Genomic DNA, 21,130 nt, shown 5'->3' with positions numbered 1-21,130 from the left:
GTCAAATAGAGGGGAACGATCACGTCCTTCGATCTGCTGGCAATGCCCCTACTTATACATCCCAAAACGCCATTGGCCTTCTTGGCAACAAGGGCACACTGTTGACTCATATCCAGCTTCTCGTCCACTGAAACCCCTAGGTCCTTTTCTGCAGAACTGCTGCCTAGCCGTTCGGTCCCTAGTCTGTAGCGGTGCATGGGATTCTTCTGTCCTAAGTGCAGGACTCTACCCTTGTCCTTGTTGAACCTCATCAGATTTCTTTTGGCCCAATCCTCCAATTTGTCTAGGTCTCTCTGTATCCTATCCCTACTCTCCAGCATATCTACCTCTCCTCCTAGTTTAGTGTCATCTGCAAACTTGCTGAGGGTGCAATCCACACCATCCTCCAGATCATTTATGAAGATATTGAACAAAATCGGCCCTAGGACTGACCCTTGGGGCACTCCACTTGACACCGGCTGCCAACTAGACATGGAGCCATTGATCCCTACCCGTTGAGCCCGACAATCTAGCCAGCTTTCTATCCATCTTATAGTCCATTCATCCAGCCCATACTTCTTTAACTTGCTGGCAAGAATACTGTGGGAGACAGTGTCAAAAGCTTTGCTAAAGTCAAGGAACAACACATCCACTACTTTCCCTTCATCCACAGAACCAGTTATCTTGTCATGGAAGGCAATTAGATTAGTCAGGCATGACTTACCCTTGGTGAATCCATCCATCTTATAATGCTGTTTGGGTGCCTTAACTGTGTATTCCCAAATTATAATGTGTGTATTACTTTTCAGCATAGCCTTAATTCTGAACAGAGGTTTGTCCTCACTTCCCTGCTGGAAGCTTGCGCTCAGTAGTAAAATTATATTTAGAAGATGACTCCACTGTGGAGGTTATTGCCTATCTTTATTCTTTCTCTGGCTGCTAATGAAAGTTCAGTTCAGTGTCTGTCCCATCAGGCCAAGATCTTGAGCTAGTAATTTATTCTTCTTTGAGTAGTGTCCTGACGGGTGCTCCACTCTCGGTGAGCTAGCGCCCCCTGTGCCTGCAATTGGAGATTTCTCATAACATTGTCCGTTTGGCCCGTGCATGTGTGTTAGGCAGTCTCATGTCCCGTGCTGTTGTTATGTTACACTATGCAGGAGAAATGCTTTCAGTTCCTTCTCGACCGCCTTGGCCTGAGACGGAGCTCTGGCAGTTGCCTCAGAGAGATTTCCTCAACTTTATCCTCTTTTCTTTTTAATAGTTAGTCAGAGTCTTAATGTGAGTTTCAATAGTTAGTAAATAGTAGTAGTAGTGTAGCTTATCATCTTTTTATCTTTTTGAGAATTTTATTTCTTTTATTTTCTCTCGTGTTGCATTTAGATAGGTACTAGTTCATAGACTCACAGATATTAAGGTGAGGAGGGACCATTATGATCATCTAGTCTGACCTCCTGCACAATGCAGGCCACAGAATCTCACCCACCCACTCCTGCAATAAACCTCTCACCTCTGTCTGAGCTATTGAAGTCCTCAAATCGTGGTTTAAAGACTTCAAGGTGCAGAGAATCCTCCATCAAGTGACCCGTGCCCCAAGCTACAGAGGAAGGCGAAAAACCCCCAGGGCCTCTTCCAATCTGCCCTGGAGGAAAATTCCTTCCTGACCTCAAATATGGCGATCAGCTGAACCCTGATCATGTGGGCAAGATTCACCAGCCAGATACCCAGGAAAGAATTCTCCGTAGTAACTCAGATCCCACCCCATCTAACATCCCATCATAGGCCGTTGGGCCTATTTACCATGAATCTTTAAAGATCAATTAATTGCCAAAATCATGTTATACCATCTCCTCCATAAGCTTATCAAGTTTAATCTTGAAGCCAGATAGGTCTTTTGCCCCCACTGCTTCCCTTGGAAGACTATTCCAGAACTTCACTCCTCTGATGGTTAGAAACCTTCGTCTAATTTCAAGTCTAAATTTCCTGATGGCCAGTTTATATCCATAGTTAGTTAGTAGTATTCTTTATGGGGAGGTTATGCCCAGTTCTCCTGGCTTCACATGGAAGTCATCTAGTCCAACCCCCTGCTCAAACTAGGACCAACACCAACTAAATCATCCCAGCCAGGGCTTTGTCAAGCCAGGCCTTAGAGGTTTTTAAGGATGGAAATTCCACCACCTCCCTAGGTAACCCATTCCCGGGCTTCAACACCCTCCTAGTGAAAAAGTTTTTCCTAATATCCAACTTAAACCTCCCACACTGCAACTTGAGACTATTTCTCCTTCTGTCATCTGCCACCACTGAGAACAGCCGAGCTCCATCCTCTTTGGAACTCCCTTTCAGGTAGTTGAAGGCTTCTATCAAATCCCCCCTCGCTCTTCTCTTCTTTAGATTAAATAAGACCAGTTCCCTCAGCCTCTCCTCATAAGTCATGTGCCCCTTAATCTTATTCCTCGGCCTCCTTCTAATTTAGAAACACCAGTTTTCAGGTGTTAATAGCAAAGTACGATCCTTGAATTGTACCAAGATGAACTATTTTGTGGATCACCTATTGAAAGAGCCCAAAGAGCAGTTCCAGGCAATTATTGTGGAGGGCCAACTACTTGTCAGAACAGCTCTACAAACCTCCCTTGATGCCGCTGATACTGCTTCCTGTTTGATTGCTACAGTGATAGTTATGTGAGGGGTTTCCTGGCTCCAACTCCTTGGATTCCCAAAAGAGGTTCAGAATACAGTAGAGGACCTCTCTTTTGATGGGTCTAAGTTGTTCGCAGATAGCACAGTCAAGTCTCTGCAAATATTAAGGGACTCTAGAGCTACCGTATGGTCTCTTGGTATTTCCACACTCACCTACAAGAGAAAGCTCAACAAGTCCCAGAAGACCCAGTGATCCCACCTTGCCCAATTCATTACCTCCCAGAGGTCGTATGAACTGCACCAGAAGAGGCAGAGATTCCAGAGGAGGAAACAATCCACTTCTCAACCTCCTGCCTTGCAACTATCCACCTCCAAGCAGCAATTCTGATGGGTTGGTAGAGGGCTTGAATTACCATCCTCATCCTCTTCAGCTGCACCGATTCACCAGCCTTCCTCCCTTCAGTGACCGCCTTCAGCACTTCAGGTGGACTTGGGAGTTGATCACTACGGACAAGTGGGTTTTAGTGATCATCTTCACAGGATACACTATCCACTTTACTACACTTCCATCAATAAACCCCCCTTCCCTGTCCCTCTCACAAGAGCTTGCTTCTTCAAGAAGGAGACACTCTCTTACACTTGGGAGCTATAGAACCAGTCCCCATGCAGCACAGAAGGAAGGGGTTTTATTATAGGTACTTCCTGATACCAAGAAAGAGTGGAAGTTGGAGACCCATCCTAGATTTGAGACTACTGAACACCTGTGTGAAGACACAAAAATTCAAAATGGTGACACTTACAGTGGTAATTCTGTCATTAGAGCAAGGGGATTGGTTCTCAGTCCTTGACCTTCAAGATGCATATTTCCATATCGCTCTCCACCCATCCCACAAATGATTCCAGTGTTTCACTATCGGCCAGTATCACCTTCAATACTGAGTGCTCCCCTTTGGCCTGTGATCTGCCCCGAGGTTCTTCTCGAAAGTCATGTCAGTAGTACCAGCGAAGCTCTGCAGGAAAGGTATCTTAGTATTTTCTTACCTGGACGATTGACTACTGAAAGGCCACTCCCTCAAACTGATGTCTTCCAAGGCCTCCAAGGCCACAGATCTCTTCTTTGAGTTGGGACTGCAGTTGAACATCCAAAATCCAGTTTGACCCCTGTGCAAAGCTTCGAGTTCATAGGGGCACATCTCTGTTTGGTAACAGCGAGAGCCTGCCTTCCTCCACACATTTCCAACATAGCCAACACAGTTCAGCTCAGCCCCCAAACCACAGTCAGGAGCTATCTTCAATTACTGGGGCACATGGCAGCCACCACTTTCGTCACAGAACATAATGCGCTGCCTTCAAGGGTGGCTCAGAACTGTTTTATTCACCAAACAGACTCCGTTTAAATATGCTTCTTTCCATACCTACCTATGTAAAATAATCCCTCAGCTGGTGGAAAGACCATCACAATGTGTGTACAGGAGTTCCGTTTGCACATTCTTCCCCAACAGTCGTCATAATGATGGACACCTCTCTGTTATGATGGGGAATGCATCTAGACACTCACGTGACCCAGGGCAAGTGGATGTCATAAGAGCTGATGCTGCAAATCAACCTCCTGAAACTCAGATTGGTCAGATATGCCTGTCTTCATTTCCTACCACTGCCCACAGCAAACACATAAAGATCATGATGGACAATACATCATGCATGTTTTTCAGCAGTCGCAAAGGAGGGGCAAGATTCCCCTCCTTCTGCGCCAAGTCTGTCAAGCTTTGGTATTGGTGCATATGCAATCAGATTGCAATCACAGCAGTCTGTCTCCCAAGGGTTCAGAATGTGACCGCAGATGCATTCAGCAGGCACATCTTGGAAGACCATGAGTGAGAAACAGACCCCAGTAAATTACACCATGTGTTCTCATAATGAATAGGTCGGAATATGAACAAGAGGCTGCTGGGCAGCTCTCTAACACCACTTTCTGCAAGCCATTACCCTCTGATCCCACTGAGGGTTACCAAAAGAAACTACAGCATTTGCTCAAGAAACTCCCTGAAAAAGCACAAGGACAAATCCGCACAGACACACCCCTGGAACCCTGACCTGGGGTATTCTATCTGCTACCCAAGTTCCATAAACCTGGAAATCCTGGACACCCCATCATCTCAGGCATAGGCACCCTGACAGCAGGATTGTCTGGCTATGTAGACTCCCTCCTCAGGCCCTACGCTACCAGCACTCCCAGCTATCTTCGAGACACCACTGACTTCCTGAGGAAACTACAATCCATCGGTGATCTTCCTGAAAACACCATCCCTGGCCAATATGGATGTAGAACCCTCTACACCAACATTCCACACAAAGATGGACTACAAGCCGTCAGGAACAAGTATCCCCGATAATGTCACGGCAAACCTGGTGGCTGAACTTTGTGACTTTGTCCCCACCCATAACTATTTCACATTTGGGGACAATGTAGACCTTCAAATCAGCCGCACTGCTATGGGTACCCGCATGGCCCCACAGTATGCCAACACTTTTATGGCTGACTTAGAACAACGCTTCCTCAGCTCTAGTCCCCTAATGCCCCTACTCTACTTGCGCTACATTGATGACATCTTCATCATCTGGACCCATGGAAAAGAAGCCCTTGAGGAATTCCACCATGATTTCAACAATTTCCATCCCACCATCAACCTCAGCCTGGTCCAGTCCACACAAGAGATCAACTTCTGGGACACTATGGTGCTAATAAGCGATGTTCACATAGACACCGCCCTATACCGGAAACCTACTGACGGCTATTTCTATCTACATGCCTCCAGCTTTCATCCAGACCACACCACACGATCCATTCTCTACAGCCAAGCTCTGCGATACAACCGCATTTGCTCCAACCCCTCAGACAGGGACAAATGCCTACAAGATCTCTATCAAGCATTCTTACAACTACAATACCCACCTGCTGAAGTGAAGAAACAGATTAACAGAGCCAGAAGAGAACCCAGAAGTCACCTACTACAGGACAGGCCCAACAAAGGAAATAACAGAACGCCACTAGCCATCACCTTCAGCCCCCAACTAAAACCTCTCCAACGCATCATCAAGGGTCTACAACCTATCCTGAAGGACGACCCATCACTCTCACAGATCTTGGGAGACAGGCCAGTCCTTGCTTACAGACAGCCCCCCAACCTGAAGCAAATACTCACTAGCAACCACACACCACACAACAGAACCACTAACCCAGGAACCTATCCTTGCAACAAAGCCTGTTGCCAACTGTGTCCACATATCTATTCAGGGGACACCATCATAGTGCCTAATCACATCAGCCACACCATCAGAGGCTCGTTCACCTGCACATCTACCAATGTGATATATGCCATCATGTGCCAGCAATGCCCCTCTGCCATGTACATTGGCCAAACTGGACAGTCTCTACATAAAAGAATAAATGGACACAAATCAGACGTCAAGAATTATAACATTCAAAAACCGGTTGGAGAACACTTCAGTCTCTCTGGTCACTCAATTACAGACCTAAAAGTGTCACTACTTCAACACAAAAACTTCGAAAACAGAGTCCAACGAGAGACTGCTGAATTGGAATTAATTTGCAAACTGGATACAATTAACTTAGGCTTGAATAGAGACTGGGGGTGGATGGGTCATTACACAAAATAAAACTATTTCCCCATGCATCCGATGAAGTGAGCTGTAGCTCATGAAAGCTTATGCTCAAATAAATTTGTTAGTCTCTAAGGTTCTACAAGTCCTCCTTTTCTTTTTGCAAATACAGACTAACACGGCTGCTACTCTGAAATCTGTCAACAGGGACCCCCCTCCGGTAGACTCCTTTGCCACAGAGTTAAACAAGAAATGTACCCACTTCTGCTTGAGGTACAGACTGACTCTCCAGGCCCTGCGGGATACTTTGCACCTTCAGTGGTCATCAACTCTCCTGTGTGCATTCCCACCGACTCCCCTAATAGCCAAAACTATGCTCAAAAGAAAGAAAGACAAAGCCAGAGTCCTCCTAATAGTTCCGACCTGGCCCAGGCAAACGTGGTTTCCTTATCTGATACAGCTGGCCATTTTGCTCTCTGATCATTCTCCACATTGCTCCTCATCTTCTGTCCCAGGAAGGCAGGCAGATCCTTCCCCCCAATCTCGCAGTGCAACGTCTCTGTGCATGGTTGGTCGATGGCTAACAGGACTAGAAGCAACCTGCTCAGATGACGTAAAAAGAATACTAACATATAGCAGGAAACAAACTGCTCACTGAATGTACTCTGAGAAATGGACCAGGTTGGCCAGATGTTGTGACCTCAGGCATGCTTCACTGATGAGCTCATTGCTTCTGGATATACTGGACTACCTTCTAACTCTAAAAATCTCGGGACTATCGATGAGCTGCATAAGTGTCCACCTGGCAGCAATCATAGCTTTCCACCCCCCAAGAGAGGATTATTTGGTCTTTGCCAGCCACAGTGAGATTCCTGAAAGGATTGGAAACTTCTATCCACTAGTCCAACATCCTACTCCAGTATGGGACCTCAATCTGGTCCTTAAATGCCTCACAAGACCACGATTTGAACAGATGGCTACCAGCTCACTGCTCCATTTGTCGATGAAAATGGCATTCCTGATAGCTGTCATGTCAGCTCCCCTTTCACCATATTTTTTAAGGATGATGTCACACTGAGGCCCCACCCCAAATTCTTATCCAAGGTTTCTTCTGCGTTCCATATCAATCAGCCCATTCACCTGCCTGTCTTCCACCCCAAACCACATCTAGGTAACCAGGAGGCACTGCTGCACACCCTTGACATCGGGAGAGCCCGTGCCTTCTGTCTGGATAGGACAGAGTCCTTCAGAAAGACCCACAGGCTGTTCGTCTTGCTAGCAGATAGAGCAGAAGTGTCTGCAACCTCTAACCAGAAGCTTTCCAAGTGGATATCTGTCTGCATTGACTTTTGTTATGAATCTCACAATATTCAACCACTTTTGAATATACACACTCATTCTACAAGGTTCATTACCATTTCTGCAGCTTTCCTTAAGAACGTGCCCATTATTGAGACCTGTAAAGCTGCTACTTGGGACTTACCTCAGTTGGGGTTGTGCTCGGAGGCCAGCCCAGCCACTGCCACTGCGGCCGCTCTGCAATTTGTAGCATGCTAGTTCAAGCAGAACTAGTGTGTGTATGTCTGCTCCACTTGGGAGTTCTATCTCTCCGCTGCAGTACAGACATACTCTTAGAGCACTCTGGGAGCTGCTCTAAGTTGTGCCAGGGCTCGTTCAGCTCCAAGAATGAGGACATTGTAACTTGCTCACTCAACCCCTCTGTCTTTCCAGCATTGTGTGGAGCTCTGATGCAGGAGATCAGCTAGTTCAGGGAATTGTCAGCCACAAGTGTGGTTGGGAGAAAAGGGTTTGAGATTCATCATTAAAAGGCACTTCTTGAGGGAGGCCCTTGGCGAGTGTGAGTGTTTCTGAGGTAGCAGCACTCTGATTCATGCTTTCCATCTGTGGAATTTATTTTAGCAGCTGGGGGGAGGGACGTCTCAGAGGATCTCAACACTTATTGTGTACTAACTGGGAGAAGAATGTTCCCTAAACTGAGGATTTTGTTATGCTTTGCAGTGTCTTGATTTTTGGTTAATGAAAATGCTGATATGTGGTTTTAAATCTCTGTTTGCTCTTTTCCTTGCTGACAGAATACCTTGGATTGCATGCAGGTACTGAGATAATTGAGCAGGGCATTTTTTCCTCCTGCTGCTGCTTAACTCTGACTATTGTGTGGGGTGTATGTTAGACATGGATTCCTGTTGTGTTAGTATGGTGTTATCTCTAAAAAGTAGAGCTAAAATAATGAAAAGGCTGCTACTGCTGCTGCTTTACAGAGCAGAGCACTTACCTGTTAAAACCTTTTCTTTCTCAGAAAAAAATCCAACACAATGGGTTGGTTGTTTTTTCAGTTTTTGTGAGCTTTTCCAGGTTTTCCATTTTTTCAGCTTCTCTGGCTTGGTCCATGGCAGAGTTATGTTGACATAAGGCAGCTTATGTCAATCTAACTATGTCAGTGTCTACACTACAGCCTTGCTCCTGCTGAAGTAAGTGCCCTACTACACCAACATAATAACTCTACCTCCACAAGAGGCGTAGGGCTTATGTCGGTGTAGTTAGGGACATTCCTTAAATCTGCTGTTGACTGTCTTGTCAATTTCATGACTCCACTGAATCTGTGAAATTGACAAGCCTTCCTGCTCCCCAGATGAACTGCTGTCTGGTCTCCACTCCAAGCTGGTGCTGCCACCCAGGCTCTTGGGTTGGGCTGCCACCCGGTCTCCCTGCTGGGAGCCCTGCTGCCCACCGGCGTCTTGGCTCCCTGTTGAGATCCCGGCTGCCCCCTCTCAGCTCCCTGCTCCTCCTATCTGATTCCAGGCACGGCTCTCACTGCCTGAGTGCTGTAACTATGTTGACCTAAGATTTAAGTATAGATCACACCTTAGAGGAGAAGGGGAATTGGTGGGATAACTTATGTTTACAGATAAGGGGTTAGCTAATGGGTGGAATCAGCAGTCATTGTATATGGTAGAGCAGGGAAAAGGCAGAGGTATGAATAGTTAGCAATCTTTGGTTTGTTAGAATCTAAAAACCTCGGTAAGGTGGGCAGGGCATCAGATCACCTCGCTCAGTGTAAAGCTGACTAGCTCTCATTTGTTAGTCTTAACACTGTTGAATAGCCATGGAGTGGTCTCTTATGCTTACTGTATTAAGTATGAAAACTGTTGATCCAGTGATGTCAGGCAAGTAACGGAATGGACTCAAGCGCTGCAAACGGTTTATTCCTCTGAAGTAAAATGCAGTCATTGTCAGGAGTTCATAGAATCATGGGTGGGAAGGGACCTCGAGAGGTCATCTAGCCCAGTACCCTACACTCAAGGCAGGACTAAGTATTATCTAGACCATCCCTGACAGGTGTTTGTCCACCCGGCTCTTAAAAATCCACAATGATGGAGATTCCACAACCTCCCTAGGCAATTTATTCTAGTGCTTAACCACTCTGACAGGAATTTTTTCCTAATGTCCAATCTAAACCGCCCTTGCTGCAATTTAAGCCCATTGCTTCTTGTCCTATCCCCAGAGGTTAAGAAGAACAATTTTTCTCCGTCCTCCTTGTAACAACCTTTTATGTACTTGAAAATTGTTATCATGTCCCCCATCAGTCTTCTCTTCTCCAGACTAAACAAACCCAGTTTTTTCAATCTTCCCTCATAGGTCATGTTTTCTAGACCTTTAATAATTTTTGTTGCTCTTCTGTGGACTTTCTCCAATTTGTCCACATCTTTCCTGAAATGTGGCGCCCAGAACTGGAGACAGTACTCCAGTTGAGGCCTAATCAGTGCAGAGTAGAGCGGAAGAATTATTCTCATGTCTTGCTTACAACATTCCCAGAATAATGTTTGCTTTTTTGCAACAGTGTTACACTGTTGACTCATATTTAGCTTGTGATCCACTATGACCCCCAGATCCCTTTCTGCAGTACTCCTTCCTAGGCAGTCGTTTCCCATTTTGTATGTGTGCAACTGATTGTTCCTTCCTAAGTGGAGTACTTTGCATTTGTCCTTATTGAATTTCATCCTATTTACTTCAGACCGTTTCTCCCGTTTGTCCAGATCATTTTGAATTTTAATCCTATCCTCCAAAGCAGTTACAACCCCTCCCAGCTTGGTATCATCCGCAAACTTTATACATGTATTCTCTATGCTGTTATCTAAATATCTTGATGAAGATATTGAACAGAACCGGACCCAGAACCAATCCTGTGGGACCCCACTCATTATGCCCTTCCAGCGTGACTGTGAACCAATGGTAACTACTCTCTGGGAACGGTTTTCCAACCAGTTATGCACCCACCTTATAGTAGCTCCATCTAGGTTGTATTTCCCTAGTTTGTTTATGAGAAGGTCATGTGAGACAGTATCAAAAGCCTTACTAAAGTCAAGATATACCACATCTATTGCTTTCCCCCATCCAGAAGGCTTGTTACCCTGTCAAAGAAAGCTATCAGGTTGGTTTGACACGATTTGTTCTTGACAAATGCATGCTGACTGTTACTTATCACCTTATTATCTTCTAGGTGTTTGCAATTGATTTCTTAATTATTTGCTCCATTATCTTTCTGGGTACAGAAGTAAAGCTGACTGGTCTGTAATTCCCCAAGTTGTCCTTATTTTCCTTTTTATAGATGGGCACTAGATTTGCCCTCTTCCAGTCTTCTGGAATGTCTCCCGTCTTCCATGACTTTTCAAAGATAATCACTAATGGCTCAGCTATCGCCTCAGTCAGCTCCTTGAGTATTCTAGGACGCATTTCATCAGGCCCTGGTGTTTTGACGACATCTAATTTGTCTTAAGTAATTTTTGACTTGTTCTTTCCCTATTTTAGACTCTGATCCTACCTCATTTTCATTGTCATTCACTATGTTAAACATCCAATCACCACCAACCTTCTTGGTGAAAACCGAAATAAAGAAGTCATTAAGGACCTCTGCCATTTCCTGTTGTTATTTCCCCCCCTCATTGAGTAACGAGCCTACCCTGCCCTTGGTCTTCCTCTTGCTTCTAATGTATTTGTAGTATGTTTTCTTGTTGCACTTTATGTCTCTAGCTAGTTTGATCTCGTTTTGTGCCCTGGCCTTTCTAATTTTGTCCCTACATACTTGTTTTATTTGTTTATAGTCATCCTTTGTAATTTGACCAAGTTTCCACTTTTTGTAGAAATCTTTTTTGAGTTTTAGATCATTCAAGATCTCCTGGTTAAGCCAGGGTGGTCTCTTGCCATACTTCCTATCTTTCCTACACAGTGGCATAGTTTGCTCTTGTGGCCTTAATAATGTCTCTTTGAAAACTGCCAGCTGTCTTCAATTGTTTTTCTCCTTAGACTTGCTTCCCATGGGATTTCACTTACCAACTCCCTGAGTTTGCTAAAGTCTGCCTTCTTGAAATCCATTGCCTTTATTGTGCTGTTCTCCCTCCTACCATTCCTTAGAATCATGAACTCTTCCATTTCATGATCACTTTTACCACAGTTGCCTTCCACTTTCAAATTCTCAGTCAGTTCCTCCTTATTTGTCAAAATCAAATCTAGTAGCTTTCTCCATCTTCTAAAATAAAAAATTGTCTCCAATACATTCCAAGAACTGGTTGGATAATCTGTGCCCTGCTGTGTTATTTTCCCAGCAGATGTCTGGGTTGTCGAAGTCCCCCATCACCACCAAGTCCTGTGCTTTGGATAATTTTGTTAGTTGTTAAAAAACTGAATGGAAAGGTCTTGTGCTCATCTGAAAAAGGACAAGAGATTCAAATATGTCATTTTCAGAGTTGGTCAAAAATCAGAATTTCTTTTCTACAGAAAATTCCAGTAGTTTTTCATTCCAAAGTCGGACGAAAGTTCAACATATCAAAAATTTTCATGGAATGGAAAACTTTGAAAAACGTTGACTCAAAATTTTTCATTTTGACATTTCTGATGTAAACGAAATGTTCAGAGAAGATACTGCAGTGCATCATGCGTAAGGCTATGTTTTAGTCACGGGTATCTTTAGTAAAAGTCACGGACAGGTCACTGGCGGTAAACAAAAATTCATGGCCCGTGACCTGTCCATGTTTTTTACTAAAAATGCCTGTGACTAAAACTTGGGGTGGTGGGGAGGTTTGCCCGGGGGCCCCGCGGGTGCTGGTGGAGGGCGGCCCGGGTGCTGGAGGGAAAGGGGTGGTGCACGACCCGGGATCCCTGCTGGTGCTGGCGGGGGGGTGAGCCGTGGTGCTAGGCCCAGGACCCCTGCTGTTGCTGGGGAGGGAGGAGTTGGCGGGGCTGGCAGGCTCCCTACCTGGCTCTGTGCCTCCTCCCCACCAGCAGCAGCAGAATTCGGGTGTGGGAGGGGGCAGGGATTGGGGCACGGGATGGGGTGAGGCGGGTTCTGGGCAGCGCTTACCTCTGCACACTGCATCCACCCAGAGCACTGGCTTCACAGCTCCCATTGGCTGGCAACTGGGTCAATGGGAGCTGAGTGGGGTGGTGCCTGCAGGCAGGGGCAGCGCGCAGAGCTGCCTGGCCATGCCTCTGCCTAGCAGCTGAGTGAGGGGGATGTCGTTGCTTCCAGGGAGCCCCCCTGGTGAGCGCTGCCAAGAGCTCTCCTCACCCCCTCCCATGCCCCAGTCCCCTGCCCCCTCCCACACCCAAACTCTGCTGCTGGGGTTGGGGTTTGTGGGGGCCCGAGACTGCCCCAGCAGCTGCTGGTGCGGTGAGCCAGGTGCACTGGCCGCTGCAGAAGTCACGGAAAGTCACGGAATCCGTGACCTCCGTGACAAACTCGCAGCCTTAATCATCCGAGACGTAGTCCCACAGGGGAGCCCAGCCCATAGAGAAGAACAGATGTAAGGCACCCAAACTACAGCTCCTCCAATGAGGCACCACCGCCTCTCGTGCAGACCCAGATTAGTGTTGAACTGACCTGAAAAATTAAAAATTTGGGGGAAATTGGAGATTTTCCTGCAGAAACTACATTTTCTTTTGAAAAAGTATTTAGACAGGACATTCCCAACAGGCTTTAGTAAGTTTTGTTTGTTTGCTAGGAGTGAGGTTAAAAGCGGGGTTAAAGGACAGGTGGTCCCTGGAAACTGTGTGGGCTGGGGGCATTGAGGGAGCTGGATGTGGGAGCTGCAGTAGGCTATGTTGGAGATGGGTTATGTGTATTTTTAAACCCCTATTGGGACAAGAGCCCAGCTGCGTGGGCCATGCACACAGGAAGGAGAGGCACTCTGGGGCCGGAAGCCAGGGGTGTGCAAGTGATTCTCAAGTGATCCTCGTAGCCCCCACATCTCCCTCTGGAGAATCATCTCCTCCGCTTTCCTACGTCTGCTGCAATCCACAGTCCCCTGTGGAAAACAATTCCTGGAGGTGGGTTGTGTGACATCAGTGGTGCGTGTGCAGGTTCTTGGATAGTCCAGGGGCCTTGATGCTCTATTGCTCCCTGGAGTCTCTCTCACTCGTGGATGAACTTGGCCCAGGAGGGGAATGTTAGGGCTTCTGCCCCCAGTGGTTTGGTGGGGAAGCTGCTGGAGGCCTCATGTCCCAGGGAGGCTCCCTAGATCAGTTAAGTCTGGTGGAGTCCCTTTTGGAGATATGACTTAGATGTGAAAAGCCTTCCCATCTCCTCTATCTCAAAGGGCCTTGTTTGACTCGCTTCCAGCCCCTCCTGCCTTTTCTCCTGTATGGGAATGAAATGGGGAAATTGCAGGCACAAAGCAGCTTACCAGTGATGGCTCAGCTTGGGTTTAGAGTGAAACCAATCCTAAACCTGTCTATTGGCACTGGGATTTTCAAAGGGCCTATGGCCCGGGGGTTGCCAACCCCTACTGATCATCTCTGGGATGTGGGCACCTCCCTCCTTTCATCCTCTCTGAAAATCCCAGCTCCATTACATGGAACGACACAGCAAATACCGCTGCTGTTCAGAGCCTTGTCCCAGTTCGGGCCTGTGTTTGTACCTCACTTTGCTTTGCTTCTCCGCCAGGCCCAAGTGAGAGATCTGGAGGATCAGTGCCGCAGCCACATCGAACAGTTCAGTCTCCTGTCTCAGGAACTCAAACGATTCCAGCTACAGACCGGAAAGAGTGGCCCTCTGACCTCAACACTGGTGACTTCTGAGCTCCCGCTCATGCCCTGCTGTTCCATCCCTCAATCCCAGTGCCATCAATGGGAGAAGGGTAACTGCTGCGAGAAGCTGATGCGTGCTTTGATAGTTAATACGTTGTCTGTTGGCTTCCCCGAGTGTAAATAGAACCAGTTAGGAGCAATAATGGGAATAATTCTCTCATCTCTTTACTTTCTTTTTAAACCCCACTAGCATATGTCTGAGACTGATTTAGAACTACACGTACTTAACACTTCAGTTGTTAGAGGGAAATATTCCACTGACACTTTACACTTACGAAAAGAGTCTTTAATTCCTAGCCCCAAACTACTAAACATTTGCTTGGAATAATTTCCCAAATAATTAGGTCTATGCCCAGCAGTAAACGATGTTAGTTGGGGAGGAAGAGAGTACAATAGCTAACAGTGGGATGGTGTCACTCTATAAATGCAAATTTCAGGACAGCCTTAGCTCTGGAGCCACTGCTGATGCCTCCAGAAGATTTGTGTTTAAATGCAAGGTAACATGCAAGAGGATTGAGGGAGAGCATCTGGGCCCTTTGTAAGGCTTGCAGGTGCAAGCCCTGATCAAATGCCGTCCTCATACATTGAAACAACTTACCAAGGGATGAGGTGGATTATCCATCCCTTGGAGCTTTAAATCGAGCTTGGGTGTCTTTCTCAAGGATACTCTCTAGTTCTGCCAGCAGTTGTGGACTCGCTGGGTGACACTTTCTAGCTGGAGTCATGCGGGAGGTCAAATTAGATTATCATAATGGTCCTTTCTGGCCTTGAAAATCTATGGATTTGTGCACTTTAGGCAATCAGCAAAGCAATTTCCTTAGCTGTGCATCTTGTGGACTCTCTGTGAGAGATGAAATTCCCCTTGTACAGAGGATCTTCACAATACTTGTGCACCACTTAAATCCCACTTAAGACCTCATAAATTAGAGCTGGGCAAAAAATCTTTTTTGGTTGCTGGCAATCTGAAAAAACTGAAGACAAACTTTATTTTGGGTGAAACAAAAAATGAACTTTTTCAAAGTATGTCGTGAATCGAAAAGTCCGAGAACATTTTGAGTCAGGTCTAACAAAATGTTTTGTTTGCTCTGATTTGAAAGCTTTTGTTTCAGTTTCACCATTTCACTGAGAGAGAGGGAGGAGGTGATGGTGCCCCCTGGCAGGTCTTAGCTTGGAATGTTTCAGCATTACTGAAACATTTCAATTTTTCGAGGGGGTGGAAACGGTTTAGCAAACTCTGCACAAAGTTACAGGCAGTTTAGGGTTGACTGAAACAATTTATTTGCAGAATAATGCAATTTGCCAAAAATTTGCCCAGCTTTACTTAGCATAGGTCCTTGTGTTTATCCCTGTGCCTAGGGGCAAATTCATCCTAACGTTGCTGAGTTCCATGCAAATCAACAGAAGACAATAACACTGTCCTCTTGTCACTGATCATTTTGCTTGCATTACTGGTTCAAAGGAAACTAGCTTGGCTCCCAGAGCCCAGGGTGAGTTTGTGGGACCGGCAGCTAAAAACTGACTCTTTTTACTTGAAGACCCTGGAAGCAGTTTTCTGGAGTCGCTGAGAAACAATAAACATGGGACTCCCCAGCACCATCACAGAGTCAGGGTGAAGTTGGATGGCAAAGACCTCAGAAGTCAAGAAATGCCAACTAGGAAGTTACCAAAAAACCTTAGCTCTGCCCCTGTGGCAGATGTGTTGTTATACAGTTAATAACATGGTCACATACCTTTTCTCATAAGTGTTTCTACAAATCTACTAAATACTAATACTAAATCTGATCAGCATTTTCCAAATTTTGATATTTCAACAAAAAACAAAATAGTTTTGCAGACATTTCCACAAAAATCACCCCTTAAAGCTGTTCGAAATTCAGAATTTTAAGGGATTGATTTCGTTGTGAAAATTTTCCCAAACATTTTGCTATTTGTCAACCAGACTTATTAGATATGTTTGTGCAGCATCTTCTATGCTGTACGTCAGGGGTGGGCAAACTTTTGGTCCAAGGGCCACATCTGGGTATGGAAATTGTAGGGCGGGCCATGAATGCTCATGAAATTGGGATTGGGGTGGGATGGGGGGGTGAGGGCTCCGCCTGGGGGTGGGGGCTCTGGGGTGGGGCTGGGGATGAGGAGTTCAGGGTGCAGGAGGGGGCTCTGGGTTGGGGCAGAGGGTTGGGGTGCGATAGGGGGCAGTGAGGGCTCCGGCTGGAGGTGTGGGCTCTGGGGTGGAGCTGGGGATGAGGGGTTCGGAGTGCAGGAGGGGGCTCTGTACTGAGGCGGGGAGTTAGGGTGTAGAGGTGTTTGAGGGCTCTGGCTGGGGGTGTGGGCTCTGGGGTGGGGCTGGGGATGAGGGGTTCGGAGTGCAGGAGGGGGCTCTGCGGTGAGGCAGGGGGTTAGGGTGCAGAGATGTGTGAGAGCTCTGGCTGGGGGTGTGGGCTCTGGGGTGGGGCTGGGGATGAGGAGTTCAGGGTGCAGGAGGGGGCTCTGGGTTGGGGCAGAGGGTTGGGGTGCGATAGGGGGCAGTGAGGGCTCCGGCTGGAGGTGTGGGCTCTGGGGTGGAGCTGGGGATGAGGGGTTCGGAGTGCAGGAGGGGGCTCTGCACTGAGGCGGGGAGTTAGGGTGCAGAGGTGTTTGAGGGCTCTGGCTGGGGGTGTGGGCTCTGGGGTGGGGCTGGGGATGAGGGGTTCGGAGTGCGGGAGGGGGCTCTGCACTGAGGCGGGGAGTTAGGGTGCAGAGGTGTTTGAGGGCTCTGGCTGGGGGTGTGGGCTCTGGGGTGGGGCTGGGGATGAGGGGTTTGGGGTGCAGGAGGGGGCTCCAGGCTGGGATCGAGGGGTTTGGAGGGTGGGAGGGAGATCAAGGCTGGGGCAGGGGCTTGGGGCACAGGAGGGAGTCATGGGTGTAGGCTCCGGGTGGCGCTTACCTCAAGCAGCTCCCAGAAGCAGCGGCATGTCCCCCCCGGCTACTACACGGAGGCACGGCCATGCAGCTCTGTGCGCTGCCCCATCTGCAGGCGTCGCCCCTGTAGCTCCCATTGGCCGCAGTTCCTGGCCAATGGGAGCTGTGGGGGCAGCACTTGGGGCGGGGGCAGCATGTGGAGCCGGAGGGGGACATGCTGTGGCACGCATGCGTGGAGTGGCCCCCAGCCCTGCTCCCTGGCTGGAGCCTGGGAGCAGGGCAAGCTCCAGACCCCGCTCTCCGGCTGGAGCTCGAGGGCCGGATTAAAACGGTTGGCAGGCCGTATGTGGTCTGCGGGCCATAGTTCGCCCACCCTTGCTGTACATCGATTTATGTAGGCCAGATAGAGTTCCTAGAGCAGTGATTCTCCCCCTGTTTACCGTTGTGGGCCGCATATGCCACTCTCCATGTGTTGTGTGGGTCGCATCCACACGATATATAGTCTTCTTGGAGTGCTTGCTCATGTCGATTCCAGCTAGGTGTGTGTGTGCCGTGTGCACAGTTGTCGGAAGGTTTTCCCCCAGCAGCACCCGTCATTTTGGCCGTGGAACCCCCTGGAGTGGCGCCTTCATGGCGGTGAATATAGGTGCCTACTGACCCGCTGCTTCTTCAGTTCCTTCTTACCGCCAGAGATAGTCATTGGAACTGCGGTCGCTTGCCTTAGCAAGTGCTTCCCCTAGTGTTTGTATTTATTTCTCTGTAAATAGTTATTCCTTAGAGTGAGTTAGTTTAGTTGGTTTGCTAGCTAGGAGTGGAGGTCCTTCCCCCACCCTAATTTGTCTCCTCTTTGGGATTCGGGGCATGCCTTGATCCCAAGGGTTTAAACCTGCGGAACCTGCCTCAAGCCCGTGCCAATGGGCGACCCCCACAACTCTTGTCTTGAGTGTCTAGGGGAGGCGCACCAAACAGAACAGTGCAAGATTTGTAAAGGTTTCTGGCCGAGGACTAACAAAGAACGGGACTTCAGGCTGAAGCAGATCCAGATGGAAGCAGCTCTTCGTTCCCAGCTGGCTCCGTGCTGACAGGATCTGGCACCAAGCACCTCTGTGTGGAGCGCTCTGGCCTCTGTGCAAGAAACAGTGTCAAGGAAGGACTCTGGCCATAGATATCCTCAGCACCGACATTCCCTGGCATCAAAGCTCGCAGAATCTTGCACTCTCTGGTGCCACATAAGCGGCACAAGAAGGTGGACAGAGGGTGCTCGCCCGCACCAAGAGTGGCCGGATCGGACAGCACCACCGAGGGGCGTCCTGCGCAGGAGCACCTGTGGCTGACATGACATGAGCTGGCACCGTAGACTTTGGTCCCGGGGTCTGTCGAGTCTGGTGCTGTTGGGGGGAGGGATAGCTCAGTGGTTTGAGCGTTGACCTGCTAAACCCAGGGTTGTGAGTTCAATCCTTGAGGGGGCCATTTACAGATCTGGGGCAAAAATTGGGGATTGGTCCTGCTTTGAGCAGGGGGTTGGACTAGATGACCTCCTGAGGTCCCTTCCAACCCTGATATTCTATGATTCTGACTCTCCTGATCGAGAGTGTCAGGTGGATGAGGTGGTGAGGGACATGATTTGCCGTGACGGCTCCGCAGTCCTGCGTGAGCTGGGATAGACATCTGGCACTGCAACACGGGGCACCATCCAGAGGCAAGCCAGCAATTATAAGGCACCGCTCACCATCTACGTGGCACTGCTCCCTGCGGCACTGGTCACCACCACCGTCCCTGTAGCACCTGTCTCCGCAGCACCGGTCTTCAGCACCTTCATCGCGGCACTGCTCTCTGGTACCATCCCTGCAACCGCTCTCCGGCACCATCCCGATCGCCACCGTCGTGATCTTCGTGCTCGAGATCCTGAACATTGGACTCAGAGGTGGCGTCCTATTACTTGATCAGACCACTGCAGACATAGGCAGAACGTGAGGATGGTGCCATGGCAAGTGCAGTGACAAGGGCCCGTGCAATGACCATTCTGGACCTTGTGAGCCTACCACCAAGCCCAGGGCACGCACTCCAAGGGTTCTCACTCTGTGGTGTTGGAAGCCTGGTCGCTTCCGCCAGCCACGGACCATCCCACCCTTCGGGGCTCTGAAACAGCGTCAGGGCACAGTACGGAGCTGCGTCCAGATCCCGGGCCCACCACCAGCCCTGAGCCTGCGGTTGGCGCCGAGGAGCATGGCACCGAGCAGGACGAGTCCGGAGAGCCAGAGGGCAAGGAGAGCCTGGTGCCTCCTTTGGCCTTGTCGTCATCCTCACTGGACGAAGCGGTGGCGGGGCCTTCCTCCTTCAGGCTGCCCCCCATTGACAGAGCACACCAGGACCTGCTGCATAAGGTGGCTCACAATATTGGGCTTTAGGCTGAGGAGGTAGTCGAATCAGAGGACCCAATGGTCGACATTCTGACCCCGGAATGGCTGTCTAGGGTGGCTTTGTCCCTCATGAAGACTATTCAGGTCACTACAAAAACCCTGTGGCAAACCCCTGCCTCCATTCCCCCTACAGCAAAGGGGGTGGAGAAGAAGTATTTTATCCCCTCTAAGGGGTACGAGTACTTATTTACTTACCCGCAGCCCTGCTCGCTTGTTGTGGCCTCGGTGAATGAGAGAGAGAGGCAGACACAGTAAGGGCCACCCCAAAGTCTAAAGACTCAGAAAATCTGGGCCTCTTCAGATGGAAGGTTTACTCGACCGGAGGGCTTCAGCTCAGGGTTGCTAACCAACAGGCAGTCCTGAGTAGATCTAATTTCAACTCATGGAGCTGAAATTCAAGGAGTTGGTCCCATCTGAATCCAAGGCAGAGTTTGCTGCCATAGTGGATGAGGGAAAGGCAGTGGCACAGACCTCTTTACAGGCCTCACTGGACCTGCAGACTTGGCCACGCAAACCTTGTCCTCGAGCATAGCTATGAGGAGGAGTTCATGGCTCCAAGCGTCCAGCCTTCCTCCTGAAGTTCCTTGATGACTGGCTGCTCTGGGGGCCACTCCAAGGAGCAAGTGGAGCGCCAGATCAACCTGGTAAGATCCTCCTTTGACAGGCTGGGTGTCCTTCTCAACAAGCGCAAATCAACTCTATCCTCTCCGCAGATAATAGAATTTTCGGAGCAGTGGTGGACTTGGGTCAGGCCAGGGCATCCCTGCCGGAATCTCAGTTTCGGACAATGACAGACATCATACAAAACTTCAAGTGGGTATCCCACCACCCAAGCAAGGAACTGCTTAAAGCTCCTCAGCCACATGGCAGCACATATGTATGTGGTACAACACATGAGACTGAGACTCAGACCTCTCCAGGCCTGGCTGGTGTCAGCTTATCGGCCAGGGAGCAACAGTCTAGACAAGGTGGTCACCCTCCCGGCGCCAGTTCTCGAGTCTTTCCACTGGTGGCTCAACCCACAGACGGTATGTGTGGGAGTCCCCTTCGCAAAGCCCCAGCCCTCCCTGTCCCTGGTGACAGATGTGGCAACGTTGGGATGGGGTGCTCACCTGGGAGACCTTCAGACCCAAGGTCTCTGGTCACAAGAAGAGCTCTCACTCCACATCAACGTTAAGGAGCTGAGAGCAGTCCGCCTGGCATGCCAGACCTTCCAGGCCCACTTGCAGGGGAAATGCGCGGAGGTGATGATGGACAACACAACTGCAATGTTTTATACAAACAAGCAGGGTGGAGGTCATTCCTCTCCCCTAAGTTGGGAAGCCCTCAAGCTGTGGGACTTCTGCATAGCCCACTCCATTCACTTGGAAGCATTCTACCTCCCAGGTTCCCAGAACAAGTTGGCGGACTATCTCAGCAGATCCTTCCACAGTCAGAAGTGGTCCAGCTGCCCGGACATGGTGTACAATGTTTTCCAA

General features: G+C 48.8%; 1 protein-coding gene across 15 annotated transcripts in view; it reads left to right on the top strand.

Moving 5' to 3' along the window:
- The window catches only part of TSPOAP1 (TSPO associated protein 1), a 231,743-nt gene that overhangs the window by 84,909 nt on the left and 125,704 nt on the right, over nucleotides 1–21,130 (top strand). For 14 of the 15 annotated variants that reach the window (XR_012155490.2, XR_012155492.2, XR_012155491.2 and 11 more), the window contains 2 exons: nucleotides 8,328–8,348; nucleotides 14,192–14,384. Coding sequence is in view for 12 of the 15 variants with exons in the window: in XM_073316132.2 (XP_073172233.2) it covers nucleotides 8,328–8,348; nucleotides 14,192–14,384 (214 nt within the window). In the remaining 3 variants the exon portion in view is untranslated. The remainder of the gene's footprint in view (nucleotides 1–8,327; nucleotides 8,349–14,191; nucleotides 14,385–21,130) is intronic. The other variant, XM_073316130.2, reaches the window with a different exon arrangement.

This window comes from Lepidochelys kempii, chromosome 17 (assembly GCF_965140285.1).
Source record: "Lepidochelys kempii isolate rLepKem1 chromosome 17, rLepKem1.hap1, whole genome shotgun sequence".
Lineage (NCBI taxonomy): Eukaryota > Metazoa > Chordata > Testudines > Cheloniidae > Lepidochelys > Lepidochelys kempii.
This window is presented reverse-complemented; position numbering and strand designations above follow the sequence as displayed.